We start from the raw sequence: 14,402 nt of genomic DNA on the forward strand, positions 1-14,402 counted from the left end.
AAGACAGAGATAATAGACTTTGCTTCTTAATATATGAATCTATATTTGTCTTCTATATATAATTTTGAAGAGTTGCATGTAAAGAAGATTTTAATATAATGAAGCCATTATTTCTTCATTGGCTGTCTATGTTAAATAGTGCCGGTTATCCTATATAAATATGTTTTCTGTTCCGGGCCATATTTTCTGGCATATCAATAGGGTTAAATTATTATGGTTGCTATAAAAAGGAATTGCTTTGGTTTGGCGACTACCCACAAACTTGAATAAACCTTAAAGTCCTCCTTCTGGACTCAGGGGAGCCTGGTATATCTCATCTGTGTCTTTTCTATTTAGTGCCCCGAACAAGTCCCACAGTTAAAGAGGAAGAGGGAATAAAGAAGGGCAGAAAGGCCAAGGGGGAAATCAAATATCAATGCAGAGTATTCAAAATTAATGATTAAGACTCCAGGGCCCATCAGGCAAATGGTCCTGTCTCATTCAACAGCTAGATGTGGTTAGCTGGTCTGCATTCACAAGCCATACAGTCAGGAACCCTGTGTTTAAATGTAAACTCTTAGTTATATTTATATATAGGCAATGTGCAGAACTGAAGCAGTTGTCTAAATACTTCTGTCTGTAGTCTCTACTTTTGCAAATGCAGATTTAGTTTTACATGTTATTAAAATTTCTTTTATTGGATGATTTTCCAATCCTCCATTGCACTTTGCCCATAGAGGTACAGACAACGAGTTGCATGAATTAAAAAGTTTCTAAAAGTGGCTACCACCTATTAGTGGTTGAAATGTCAGACAGGCTATGTATGTTAAGTGTTGGTGACCATTGCATTGTCAGCCATGTCTGATCAGTATTGTCTAATAGTAGTAGTAGTTATTTAATTTGTGCTGTTAATTTCAGCACCTAGAGAACAGGTAAGCACATATTCTCTGTGGACACTTTAATTATATGAGAATTTCTAACCAAGAGAAAGATAATTACTGAGAAAGAAATATGTCATTGAAGGATAAATACATGAGCATTTCTGTCTTCTCAATGGCGAAGCATGGCAATTCTTTTGGATTGGCTGATTGAGATTACACAGTAATCTTTAGGCAAAAATTTGCAGGAAAATATTGCATTTACCTTTAAACTTTTAATGTTATTATTCAGTTAAATACTAGGTACATTAAGGTGCAGTCATATAACATGTCATAAATGTACACAGTCTATTAGGTCATTCATTCATGCATTCATAAACACATATTGATGACCTACCACGTGCAAAGCACTAAACCATCTTCTATCTTGCTTCTCAAGTGTTACCTATGCTTCCACCCCCCTCCCCACCCAATCTATCATTGATTATAAATTAGCAAGTTTGTCTAACAATACCTTTGTGATTGGAACATTAGAGCTCCATAAGAAAACTTCTATTGGAACAAATAGTTATATGAGTACCCTGAAGTTTTTGTTTATAAAGATGATTTCTCTATCTAGTAGATAAAGAAATTACATGGAAACTGCATCATTTGAATTGCAACTGAGCTGCTACATCCAAAGGAAAGACGAAGCTGTGAATAGAGCCAGAGGGCAATGATTATTGTTAGAGATTTAGGCTCTTAAAATTTCCAACATCCTGGTCTGGTCTTCTACTGATGAGAAAAGAGCAATTTATAGACTTTCAGAAGATCTCTAATTCAGTTAGGCCATTTGGGAATAGTTTAACAAATTACTTCTTTTAGCTCAGCAGGTATTCCTATAGTGACCTCTAAAAAGTGAGCATATTTTAATCTCTCACTTTGAAACAGATTGTCTTCCTCCCCTTCCCACAGAGGTGGTGGCTACGTACGTTCCTCTGAATTTTCCAGCCAGGGCTGGGGTGACTCCGTCCTTGGTTTCTAGGGCTGTGTCATCCAATTTAGACTCTGAGCAGAAGAAGGTAAGTATGGACATTTAACCACAGTGAATCCACTCAGCAGTTCCTTCCCTCAGAGACCATTTTCTATCCCTGGAACCAGTGTAGCTTGGTGATTAGGAGTGAGGACTCTGAGGGAGAAAAAAAATGTAAATATATTTGTATATATTTGCAAATATATATCTATGCAAATATATGTAAATTGAGCACCTACTGTATGTTAGGGCTTCTAGACACTGAAAATATTGTTATGAATAAAAACCAGCAAACGTTGCTATCCTTAGAAATTTTTACATTCTAATTTATACTTCTTGACATTCTAGTGGATGACTTTAGAAAATTATTGAATTCCCTTCCTGTTCTTCAGTTTTCTGATCTGTAAAATGGAGGTAATAGCAACTCCTACTTCGTGGTTGTTGGAAAGATTTAGTCAGTTAATAAATACAAAGTACTTAGGCCTTACGTCATAAGTCTCAGCTATTTTTATTGCATAGAAAGCATCGCCTAGACAAAGACATTTGTGGGCATTTTACTGTTGAGTGTAGAAAGGGAAATAATTTTCTTTCATTTTTGCTTTTTTGCTAGAGCCAGGAATGAAGGAAATGAATTCACTGAAAGAAATGAACTCTTGTTGCATCATCCATTGATTAATTTATTCTATCATTCATATATTCATTTGTTCATTGTTCATTCATTTCCTCACTCAATAAACATTTATTGAACAATTACAATGTTCCAAGCATTACGCAGGAATTCGTTAGATCAATTAAATTTTGTTCCTGCCTGAAGAAGCTCAGAGTCTAACAAGGACAGCAGAAAACTAAATGGACCATTATAGTATTCTATGATAATTGCAATCATTTTAAAAGTATAGACAAAATGCTATTTTCTCTATAAATGCTTAATGAAATAAGGCAGCACTCCATAGTTGTCCTTTGTCCCGAAATAGTATGTGCTAGACTTAAGAAAAACTAAAGGTTATTTTATTATTTACCATTATTTGAGAATTAACTACTTGTAAATTTTCCAGATGTGACTTTTTAAAATGAACATTTGAAAAATAGCTTAATTCAGGGGCTGGCCCCGTGGCCAAGCAGTTAAGTTCGCACGCTCCGCTGCAGGCGGCCCAGTGTTTCGTTGGTTCGAATCCTGGGCGCGGACATGACACTGCTCATCAAACCACACTGAGGCAGCGTCCCACATGCCACAACTACAAGGACCCACAACAAAGAATATACAACTATGTACCGGGGGGCTTTGGGGAGAAAAAGGAAAAAATAAAATCTTTAAAAAACAAATATAGCTTAATTCATTTTTTGAAATCATTCAAAACCAGATTATTCACTTCTCCATTTTCTTTGTTTATATATATTTTTTATTTTATTGAGGTCACATCGGTTTATAACATTGTGTAAATTTCAAGTGTACATCATTATTTTTCCACTTCTGTTTAGACTGAATTGTATTCACCATCAAAAGTCTGGTTTCCATCCATCACCATATATATGTGCCTCTTTACCTCTTTCACTGCCCCCTCTTCCCCTCTGTTCTCTGGATCTATGTGTTTGTCTGTTTTATCATCTTCCACATATGAGTGAAATTATATGGTATTTGTCTTTCCCTGTGTGACTTATTTTGCTTAGCATAATTTCCTCGAGATCTGTCCATGTTGTTGCAAATGGTACAATTTCATCTTTTTTTTTGGCTGAATAGTATTCCATTGTATATATATACCACCTCCTCTTTATCCATTCATCCATCGATGGGCACTTAGGTTGCTTCCAAGTCTTGGCTATTGTGAAACAAATACCATATGATCCAGCTGTTCCACTTCTGGGTATTTATCCAAAGAACATAAAACAATAATTCAAAAAGATATATGCACCCCCATGTTCATTTTGGTACTATTCACAATAGCCAACACTTACCTGTTTTCTTAATCTGGGAATGTTGAAGACAAGTTAAGTTGTTTTTGATGACTCACAGTTCTCATTTTGAACTTGAGCTTTCAAAGGTCCCTGAGTCTTTTAGTCTGTTGAGCTCTTCTGTAAGTAACTTGCAGGAAGACCCTTCCACCCCCAAACTTCGTGCATCTTTGGCTAAGAGGACATTTTCTTCTTTCTTCCTTCAAAGATATGTAATGAGCATTTAAGATTGTTGGGTGAGGAACTGAATAAATGAGGTGCTTCTATAAATTTCTTTAAAATTTCTTATGTGTAAGTTTATATTTTCTCTGTAAATTTGAAGATATTAAGAAAGAATGGATCAAAATTGGGACCAACAGGAGTAGAGTTGATAAAAAATGCATTTGGACCTGTGGATTATCTTTGAAAGATTGTCTTTGCTAATCTATAATAGTAACAAAAGGACACTGTATTCCAGTTTAATGACCCAGAAGAGAGAAATGTCATTGTGTATTATTAGAATATAATGTAATAAAATAAATTTCATCAGTGTTGTCTAGATTCAATGATTATTCTATGATTTTCCTACCTGAATTAGTGGAGTTGATTAGTGGCCTTTAAGAAGCTATTAAAATGAAAGCAGTTAAATGAGTCAGTGATAAAGATCCTCAACCCCGATAATGCCATTGTCTAATCTTATAATCTGAGCATCCAGGGACAAATCAGGGGGAATCCAGTTGTTACATAAGAAACTGAAATACAATTGAAAGTGACAAATGATCAATTAGAGATTGGGAAAACCTTAAGTAGAAATTCATCTGGTTCAGAAACTGCATAAAATATAAGATTTGCAAATATTTCTAGATATTAAATGAAACCTTAAAGTCATCGATAGAAAAAACATAAAAATTGTAAGAATTAAAAAACTTACTCATAATTTACTCATATTTCTTACATTTTGTCATGGTTCTCCTTGTATTATCTGAAAGGAGTTGTAAAGAAACACAATTATGAGACCCAAAAGTTTCCTGAAATTTTATAATCAAAGGGTAGACGAGAAAGTATTCCTTCTCTTATATCTTTCTTGGTAAACCACTCAAATTGATAATAACACCTCATCATCCTTAAGATCAAGGGCCAAAATATGTCAGTGTGTCATTCAGTTCTGTATCTTTTAAGTGAAATTTTACAGCAGAAATTTAAATTGTCATCTCTCAAAATCCTTACTTCTATATATTAATCTCATTGTTTTGAAAAATTTTTATTTTTACAATTCATGCTCTGTTCACTGGTAATTCGTAAACTCTTTCAGCCTACATTGTACTTGAAAAAAGAATCATTTTCTCTGTAGTATCTTACTGATCTGTGTATAATTTAAAACGGGAACATTTTAATTTTCTTGACTTTTCTTAGTGAAATGTTACATGCAAATGATCTATAATTTTCTTGTAACTATCCATGCTTTTGTATTTTATTTGGCCCTCATTTAAAAAAATACATTAGTAATAAATATGTATTGTGAAAAAAATAAAGTTATAAAAAGTAAAAGTCATCTGTATACCACTCATAGATAACCTTAGCAAATGCTCTTAGTTTATATCCTTTCAGATTTTTTACTATTGTTGTTCTAAATAAATTTATATCTTAAAAGTGTAGCTTTATATCCATATCCACAGATGAATCTACATTTATTTAGAAAATAGGATTATACTCCACATAATATTTTAACCAGGTTTTTAAATTCAAACTATATTATGAATACTTTTCTATATTTATATTTATGAATGTTTATGTTGTATTTCTTTGAAGGTATATGACGTTTTCAACCCATTCACTTATGTTTAGGCATTTAATTTCTATTCTTTTCTTTACTGTTATAAAAAATCTTTCTCAAATAGTTTTAGAAATGTATTTTTCTGAATTCCTAATGGAATTGCTGGGTCCAGTGGAAGGTACACTGATGTCGTCCTGGTAGGTGTGGAAAAACTGCTCCCCTAGGACTAGCATCTGCACTGCGCTTTCTACAAACTCTTGCACCCTAGTATTATAATAATAGCTAAAAATAAATTTTAATTTGAGAATTTAAAATGATCGCTATGCTTTTCTTTAAGAAGAGATAAAATTTTACTGATATTTCTGTACATCTTTTTTTGTCCACAAAAGGAAGGCTACGCATTCTCAATAACAACTACTTGGTAGGAACCAAACCACTCCATTAGGCCAGTGGCAAATTCCTCTTTGATTTTGAACATTAAAGAAACCAGGATTGTGTCTTCAGAGCATTGGTGCAGTATTCAGTCCAGTCTTATTTACAATAAGTCTTTGTTGACAATAAGGATAAAATCTTAAATGAGGCTTTTTTAGATCATAATCAAAAAGCAAAAATATTGTCTTCCTAGAAATATCAAAGGAATGCTTTTGCTGGATTTACTCCACTAACTCGTGTAGGCAACATCCCAAACTCACACAGCCAGCAGTTGCTTTGCAGAAGATGAGCTGCATCTGTAATCAGTGTGACAGGACCACAGGCTCCAGTTCATCATTTCCACCAACTTTCATTCAAGAAAGCATAACTTGAATAACAAAAGCATTATCATTGGGTGAGCAAAGTCATCAATAAGAGTACTTCAAAATGAAGTGAAAAATAAGCTTTAGGAATTGTCTCCTGGAAAAATTTTGCATTTGGTCAAAGTCTGCAGTAGGATAGAGTTCGTTTAAAAATGGGGAATGAGGATAATTGCACAGCTAATTGACCTGGGGAGGAGAACTGAATGAGCTCGTTTCTCTCCTCCAAAGCCAGTAAGTCAGAAAGTGACTTTTGATCTATTCTTCCACTTATCCAATTAGAACACATCTCCCCCATACTTACGGGGAAGTAATACTAGAAGTAATAGTTATTTCCTAATGATATCTGATAGCTCCTAGGAAGTAGGTGTATATAAAGCCTCTTCTGTAGTTGTACTTAGAGATGATAAAATTAACCAGAAATGAATTTGGTCATAAATTGTTCCTTCCTCCACTCTGTAGGCTACATACTCAAAATCAGATCATGGATGAGTACATTGACAATCACAGAATCCCCTATTAATGGCTATAGACCATATAGTGCATAGGGACAGTCTTATAGACTGCTGGTATCACTTGAACTTGAGAGCAATACCTCAGTTGGATTGTTACCCCTCGCTGCCTCTTCTTCCTCCTCTTCTATCTTGTAACTTCCAAATTTTGGAAGCATAATATGTGCCAGACTTTGTATTGAGCATGATTTAAATATTATCACTTATCCTCAGATTATTTTGAGAGAATACTAATGAAGATATTGAGTTAAGTTGTCTTCCTTTACAGATGAGGAAGCTGAGATTCACAGAGGTAAAGTGGACTCAAGGACTCACTGTCCAATTATATTGTTCATATTACTTCACATCTTCACTCTTCAGTTACTAATCTAATAATAAAGTAGTGGACAGTGTTTACTGAGGGCTGACTATGTGACATTCTGCTAAGGACTTGGTCTTTATGGCAACATTATGAGGCAGGTATTATTACTCCCATGGTAGAGATGAGACAAATAAGGCTTACAAAGGTAGAATTCATTATACAAGAACACAGGACTAGCCAATCAAGAAACAGAAATTAGACGTAGAATAATATATGACCCGAGGCCTTGAGAATTCAGTGAAATAATCTATTTTAAATGCTTAATATAGTGCCCAACATTAGAAAGTATGCATTTCATGTTACTTTTCACGGTTGCCTTTTCTTAGTTAATGGCAGCACCAGTGATGGAACTAAAATGTCTGACTTTAAGTCTCTATCTAATTTCTAACTTTTAATTCTATGAAATAAATTTGATTTATGAATGGTTATTGCTAGTGAGAGAAAACAAAGAGGTCAATTCCCCCACTTTTAAATGTTTTTGTCTGAAGACCCATAGTTGACAATATTCTAATGATTACTCCACATCTCTCTTTTACAAAATGAGTTTCATTTTGTATTTTAAGTGGTTTATGCAAATCATCTAATAATAACAGCCAGTTCTGAAGACTTGACATAAACATAGCTTTCTTTATTAATTATTCCCGTTGAATCCCCTCTCTAAATTTCCTGAAGAATGGCTTTCTTTGAACATGAATATCATCGTTAGATGTGAATTTTCAGTTAATAGCTTAACAATTGTCTATTAAGCTCCTACTGTGTGGATGACACAGGGAGTATAAAAGTCAATAACTTGCATTTCCTGAAAGATACATATAGGTTAACCGATCATTTCAGCTCAAAGTGATAGGAGCATGGTCAAGGTATTAATGGAATGCTGTGGGAGAACAGAAGAGGAGCAACCATTGCAACCCAAAGGTTAGAAATGGTTTCAGGGAGAAAATATCTTCATCATCCAAAAAGAATATGATAACAATTTTTTATATTGACCAAAAGGTAAGGGTGCATTCTCTACCACTTGTTAAATGCACCCTTACCTGCTGTGAAAATTGTGACTTAATGTTTACATTGCCATTATCTCTTTTTTTTCTCAGCTAAGTAGAAAACTGCAGTGTGTTTTCATGCTAGAATTTTCAGAATACCGTAAAACAGAAAGACACTGGACAATTAAATTCTTATTTTTTTCTTTTAAAAATATTAAGGGAAAAAATATTCAACAATGAACTAGTAGGAGAAAATAAATATTGGCAAAAAATGCTTTTGACCATAGTTTGTTCCAATAATGATTATGGATTGTGTCAAATAAACTGTTCTAAAATATTAAATATTTATTGCAGAAAATAGAAAAAGAAATGACCTTTGTTATCCAAAATGTCAAAATGTCAAAATTTCTAACAATGTTAATTTAAAAAACCAAATAGCAAAGGACCATTATTATGAATAGATAGGGAGACTTTTCGAGACTATTTTGCATGGTTTGACTCTCCTTATTCATAATTTCAATATGTAACTCTGGAATAAATTGGGCATTTTTGTAAGTCACATTAAGTATTTCAGGGGAAAAAAAGGTAAGAAGAATAATTCAGGAATTCTAGTATGTATGTATGTTTGTATTTATTTTAAATCTTATCTTGAATCAATCATACTTTATATGCAATATAACTTAAACTCTAATAGGTTTTAGTGTGTGTACAAAATGAGAATTTTCTGATTATTCAGATATTAAAGTTAATAAATTCAAATACATATTGATTCCAAATTAAAATTTTAAAGTTTTATTTATTTTAATGTCTTTACAAAAATATAGAGCACTCTAACTTATGAATATAAATGCAGAAATCCTAAATATTTTTAGGCATTATTTACCGTTAATGATGTTGAGTTTATTCTAAGAATGCAAGCATAGATTCTAATTAACCTCTTAACCTGTAACATAATTTATCAACTCAAGAGGTCAAAAAATTAAATCAAAACATTTAATAAAATTGACAATGTATTTCTCATTTTTTTATATAAAAGCATTGTTTATTTTGGAATAGAGATTTCTTTTCTTAAACGATAAAGATTATCTACTTGAAATCAATAGTCAGCATCATTATAAAAGTTGTAACATTAAAGACATTTTGATTAAATTCAGAAATAATGCAAATTTGCATACCATCACAACTGTGCCATATATATTAACTATTGTGCTGAAAATTTGGGCCGGTAAAGTAGAAGAAAATAAAATATAAGTACATATTAATAGTTGTAAACTAAATCCTCACTATTTTACAGGCAAAAGAAAAATGTACCTAATATATAAGATAGTTAAAATCAGTAAGAAAAAATGAATAGGCAAAATAAAAATGAACAGTTTCCTCAGAAAAGATTATATTTGACAAAGAACCAGATGAAAAACGTGTTTTGGTTACTGGTAACCAAAACAATACATACTAAAACAGTGATAAATAGTCTTCTAAAATCAAAATATTGAAGAGATAATCATAGGTTTAAATTGAGCAGAACATAAAAATAATGGACAGTCTCAGATATTGCTGATGGATCTATAAACAAATTTAATTTCTGTGGAAGGAATTCGGCTATATTTTAAAAAAATCTTTAAAAATATTTCCACCCTTTTATAATGTAATTTCATCGCTTATAATTCTCATAAGGAAATATTCAGCTATGTCCAAACAAAAGGAAAAAACTAGAAAAAGCAAAATGTTTCTTCAGTAGTTGCAGAAGGGCTAAATAAGTTATTTATGAATAAAATGAGAAATAATGCAGTAAAGTTCATGATATTTAATCATATAGGGCTATGTATTTGTGTGTATTCCCAATTTTGAAAAAATATACACATATACAAGTTTTGGAAGAAATTGTCTCATTAAAATATTTTGGCTTACCAGTTTGCAGTTGAATTATCAGTTATTTTTATTTTCTAATTCATTTATTTGTCTTATAAAAAGTATAGTATTACTTTAATTATGCTAAAATTTTAACTCAGTTCAGGTCAATAGTTACTTAAAATTTTGCTTTGTCCATAAATTGAATTTATATTAGAAAATTTAAAATCTTTAATGTTTAAAAATATTTCCAGCTTTAATTGAATTGTCCCAGTACATAACAAGTCTCTTATGTGACTTAGTAAGGTTTTCTTTGGTTACACAGGCAGTCCATTCTTTGCACAGTTCTAATCTGCATGAATTTCAGTTACTATAGTTTAGTTAAATAACACCAATCCTCCAACAACATTGTTCAAATATTGGTTATCATGGTATATTAGCTGTGAGTAATTGCATAAAACACAGATTTTGTTGCTGGCCCTTCAGTCCACAGATTACTACATAAATAACAGATGTGCATCTTGTTCAGTGACCAATCATGTCTCTTCTCTCAAAATCTGTTGGTGGCTAGTCCGTGCACATCCCTTATCCAGTTCATTCACAAAGAAGCCTGTAGCTGTGTTGCCTCCTTGTCTGTCAGTGGTAAACCCATGCGACATCTTACAAACATGAATATTCAAAAAGAGGAATTGGCCAACAAAGATGAAAGTGCTGCAAAGAAAGAAAGTGCTAGAAGTGAAATTCCAATTGAACTTTTCTTCTTATAGAAGAAACAGCTGATTACTGCCACTATTTGGGAAACTTTATATTTGCAGCCAGAGCAACACCATGAAGGCAAGCTCAACATAAATGAGGATGGTAATTGTGATAATAGGGTACAGATATCCTAGAGGAAGTGATGCCAACAAAACCTTTACATGAAAGGGATTCTCAGAGGTATTTCACGACACTGAAAGCACAAAGGTTAAAATGATGGAAGCTGATCTGTACTTAGAAAGGAATATGAGAATTCACCAAGGCATAGAAAAGATGCTTGCTCAGTATGGAAAGTTCCAGGAAAAGAGAGGAAGCACTCTTCCAGCTGCTCAATCAGGTTTTTAACAAAAAATAAAATAATTTAGTTCTCAAAGTTTCTAATCTTAAATTACAGCCTGCTATATGTTAGTTTTACGATTTTTAAATTTCCCTTTACATTTACAATGGACAGTAAGGAAATTTTTAAAGTTTTACCTTTACTTATTCCTTCCTCGATGCTCTTTCTTTATGTAGATCTGAGTTTCTGACCTCTAGTATTTTCCTTCCTCTAAAGAACTTGTTTTAACATTTCTTGCAAGGCAGGTCTACTGGCAACAAATTTCTTCAATTTTTGTCTGTCTGAAAAAGTATTTCTCCTTCACTTTTGAAGGATGATTTTGCATGGTGCAGAATTCTAGGTTGGTGTTTTTTCTCTCTCAACACTTTAGGTCTTTCACTCTACTCTCTTCTTGCTTGCATGATTTCTAAGGAGAAGCTGGATGTAATTCTTATCTTTGTTTCTCTATAGGTAAGATGTTTTTGAATTCTGGCTTCTTTGGGGATTTTTTTTCTTTATCTTTGATTTTCTGTCATTTGAAAATGGTTTGTCTTCGTGTAGTTTTTTTAGCATTTAACCTGCTTGGTGTTCTCTGAGCTTCCTGGATCTGTGGTTTAGTGTCTGACATTAAATTGGGGAGAGTCTCAGTTGTTATTGTTTCAGATATTTCTCCTGTTCCTTTTTCTCTTTCTCCCCCTGCTGGTATTCCTGTCATGTGTATGTTTTAGACTTTGTAGTTGTCCCACAGTCCTTGGACTTTTTGTTTTGTTTTTTCAGTCTTGAGAATTCTATTGATCTATCATCTAGTTCAGAGATTCTTTCCTCAGCCACATCCAGTCTACTAATAAGCCCATCAATGGTATTCTTCATTTCTGTTACAGTATGTTTGATCTCTAGCATTTCTTTTTGGTTCTTTCTTAGGATTTCCATCTCTCTGCTTACATTGCTCATCTGTTCTTGCGTGCTATCTTCTTTATCCCTTAGAGCCATTAGCATATTAATCATAGTTATTTCAAACTCATAGTTATTTTAAATTTAATTTCAACATCCCTGCCATGCCTGGTTCCAATGCTTACTCTGTCTCTTCAGATTATATTTTTTGTCTTTCGGTATGCCTTGTAATTTTTTCTTGATAGCCAGACATAATGTGCCTGGTAAAAAGAACTGTTGTCAATAAGCCTTTAGTAACGTGGTGGTGAGGTGTGGAGTAAGCATTCTATAGCCTTATGTAGCCTATGCCTCTGGACTGTGAACTACACAGTTGCTTTTCAGTTTTTCTCCTCTCATAGGTGGGCAGGATGGCTAGAGTGGGCTGGAGTTGGATATTTCCCTTCTGCAGGTCAGTTAGGCTCTGATAGTACCCCAGCAGGTTAGGGTCTGGCTAACTAGTTTCTCCTGAGGACAGTATTGTTAGGAAGAACAGAGTGTTCTAATATATTTCCAAATGATTCCTTTCCCCTCCCCCTGCTAGAAGCTCGATGAAATTGTTTTTCTGATATTTACTGTGACAAGTTGGTCAAGCTTCTGGAAGTAAATCTCATGAAATTGTGGGATCCTCCTTAAAACTAGGTCCCCCTGGAGTTTTCAAATCTCAGATTTGTCCATACTGAACTTCCAGTAGTTCATCAATTACACTTCAGGATTTTCTACCCCAGCACTAGTTCTCACAGAGGCTTCTGCTCGTGAGTCTCTGCTCCTATAGCTGGGACTTCCTGTATTTTCCTGTCTGTCTCTCCAATCTTGAGGGCAGCAATTTGCCCTATGTTTCCCCTCTCTTATGGATACAAGAAGAGTTGTTGATTTTTCAGTCTGTTCAGCTTTTTACTTGTTGTTAGGATGGAGTGGTGACTTCCAAACTCTTTACCTGTGGAACTGGAAACTGGAAGTCAAGTTTTTAACGTTGTGACAAAAAAAAATTTAAAGGTCAGCAAACAGTAATAACTTTTCCCATTGATTGTTTAAAATCTCTTTGTATGGTTTCAGCTTACATGGTTACTTTTACGATTCCACGCTACTATGCCTGTAATATGCTAATTTCTGATTTATAAAACAGTTTTCAAAATACAGTAGTTGCAGACTTTGTTTCATTTTGTTTTGTTTGCTTGGTGAGGAAGACTGGCCCTGAGCTAACATCTGTTGCCAATCTTCCTCACTTTTTGCTTGAGGAAGAGTGGCCCTGAGCTCACATCTGTGCTGATCTTCCTCTACTTTGTATGTGAGATGTGCCACAGCATGGCTTGATAAGCAGTGTGTAAGTCTGTGCCCAGGATCCAAACCCACGAACCCTGGGCCAGTAAAGTGGAGCATGCAAACTTAACCGCTGTGCCACTGTGCCAGGCTTGTATAGTTGCTGGCTTTTAGCTCTTTGATATTGGCTTTACATCTAATGAAAGTGCCTGATATGTAAATGAAAAGAAAAAAATCGCAGCTTTACATTTCTTTCTGGTTCTGATATCACTTTATTGTTCTAGTGTGACCACTGCTTGCCTCTTTATAATGACAAGCCTTTCCGCCAAGGTGATCAAGTTCACGCTTTCAACTGTAAACCTTGTCAATGCAACAGCCATTCCAGAAGCTGCCACTATGACATCTCAGTGGACCCGTTTCCATTTGAGCACCACAGAGGGGGTGGAGGAGTTTGTGATGATTGTGAGCATAACACTACAGGTAACTGGCAAACAATACAAATAACATGAATAACAAAGACTGACTTGGCTTTTGAGGCCCATTTACTTCTATATACAATGCATATTATTTTAAATTATTTTTATTTCTATCTTATTTAAGAAAGTCCTTTCACGCTGTTAAGTTTGAAAACCAAATCCAGTTCATCAGATCTTCATAATTCCAAATAATTAAGTAGTTTTCAGAAATAGCACTCTAGTCTTAGACTGTATCTTTTAAGAAAGAGGATTTTTCTTTAAAGTTCATACCGTTTGATTAAACTATGAATATATTTTGGATAACTCAAGAATTACTAGCTTCAGTATATACATATATATATATCTCCTTAAAATAACTTTCCTTGTGTGACCCTGATCTTTCATTATGTCTCGATCCTCATGTGGAGATGTTTATATGCATTCAGATTTGGCATGGACCCTGGTAATCTGGGAATACTCTTTTTAAAAATGCTAATTAAAGGCAAATGATGATTATCAGTCTTGTTCTAAAACGATGCAGCATTTTGACTAGCTGTTGAAAATTACTATTTTCTGAAGAGCTGGTATGTTAAAAACAGAAATAAACACCAGAATTTGTAAAAT

The 14,402-nt window shown here is 33.7% G+C and overlaps 1 protein-coding gene across 1 annotated transcript in view; it reads left to right on the forward strand.

Moving 5' to 3' along the window:
* Positions 1-14,402, forward strand: part of USH2A (usherin) — a 747,192-nt gene that overhangs the window by 103,028 nt on the left and 629,762 nt on the right. The window contains exon 10 of the mRNA XM_001915645.4: positions 13,608-13,803. Coding sequence (XP_001915680.3) covers positions 13,608-13,803 — 196 coding nt within the window. The remainder of the gene's footprint in view (positions 1-13,607; positions 13,804-14,402) is intronic.

The sequence above is a fragment of the Equus caballus genome, chromosome 30, assembly GCF_041296265.1.
Source record: "Equus caballus isolate H_3958 breed thoroughbred chromosome 30, TB-T2T, whole genome shotgun sequence".
In the NCBI taxonomy this organism is placed as follows: domain Eukaryota; kingdom Metazoa; phylum Chordata; class Mammalia; order Perissodactyla; family Equidae; genus Equus; species Equus caballus.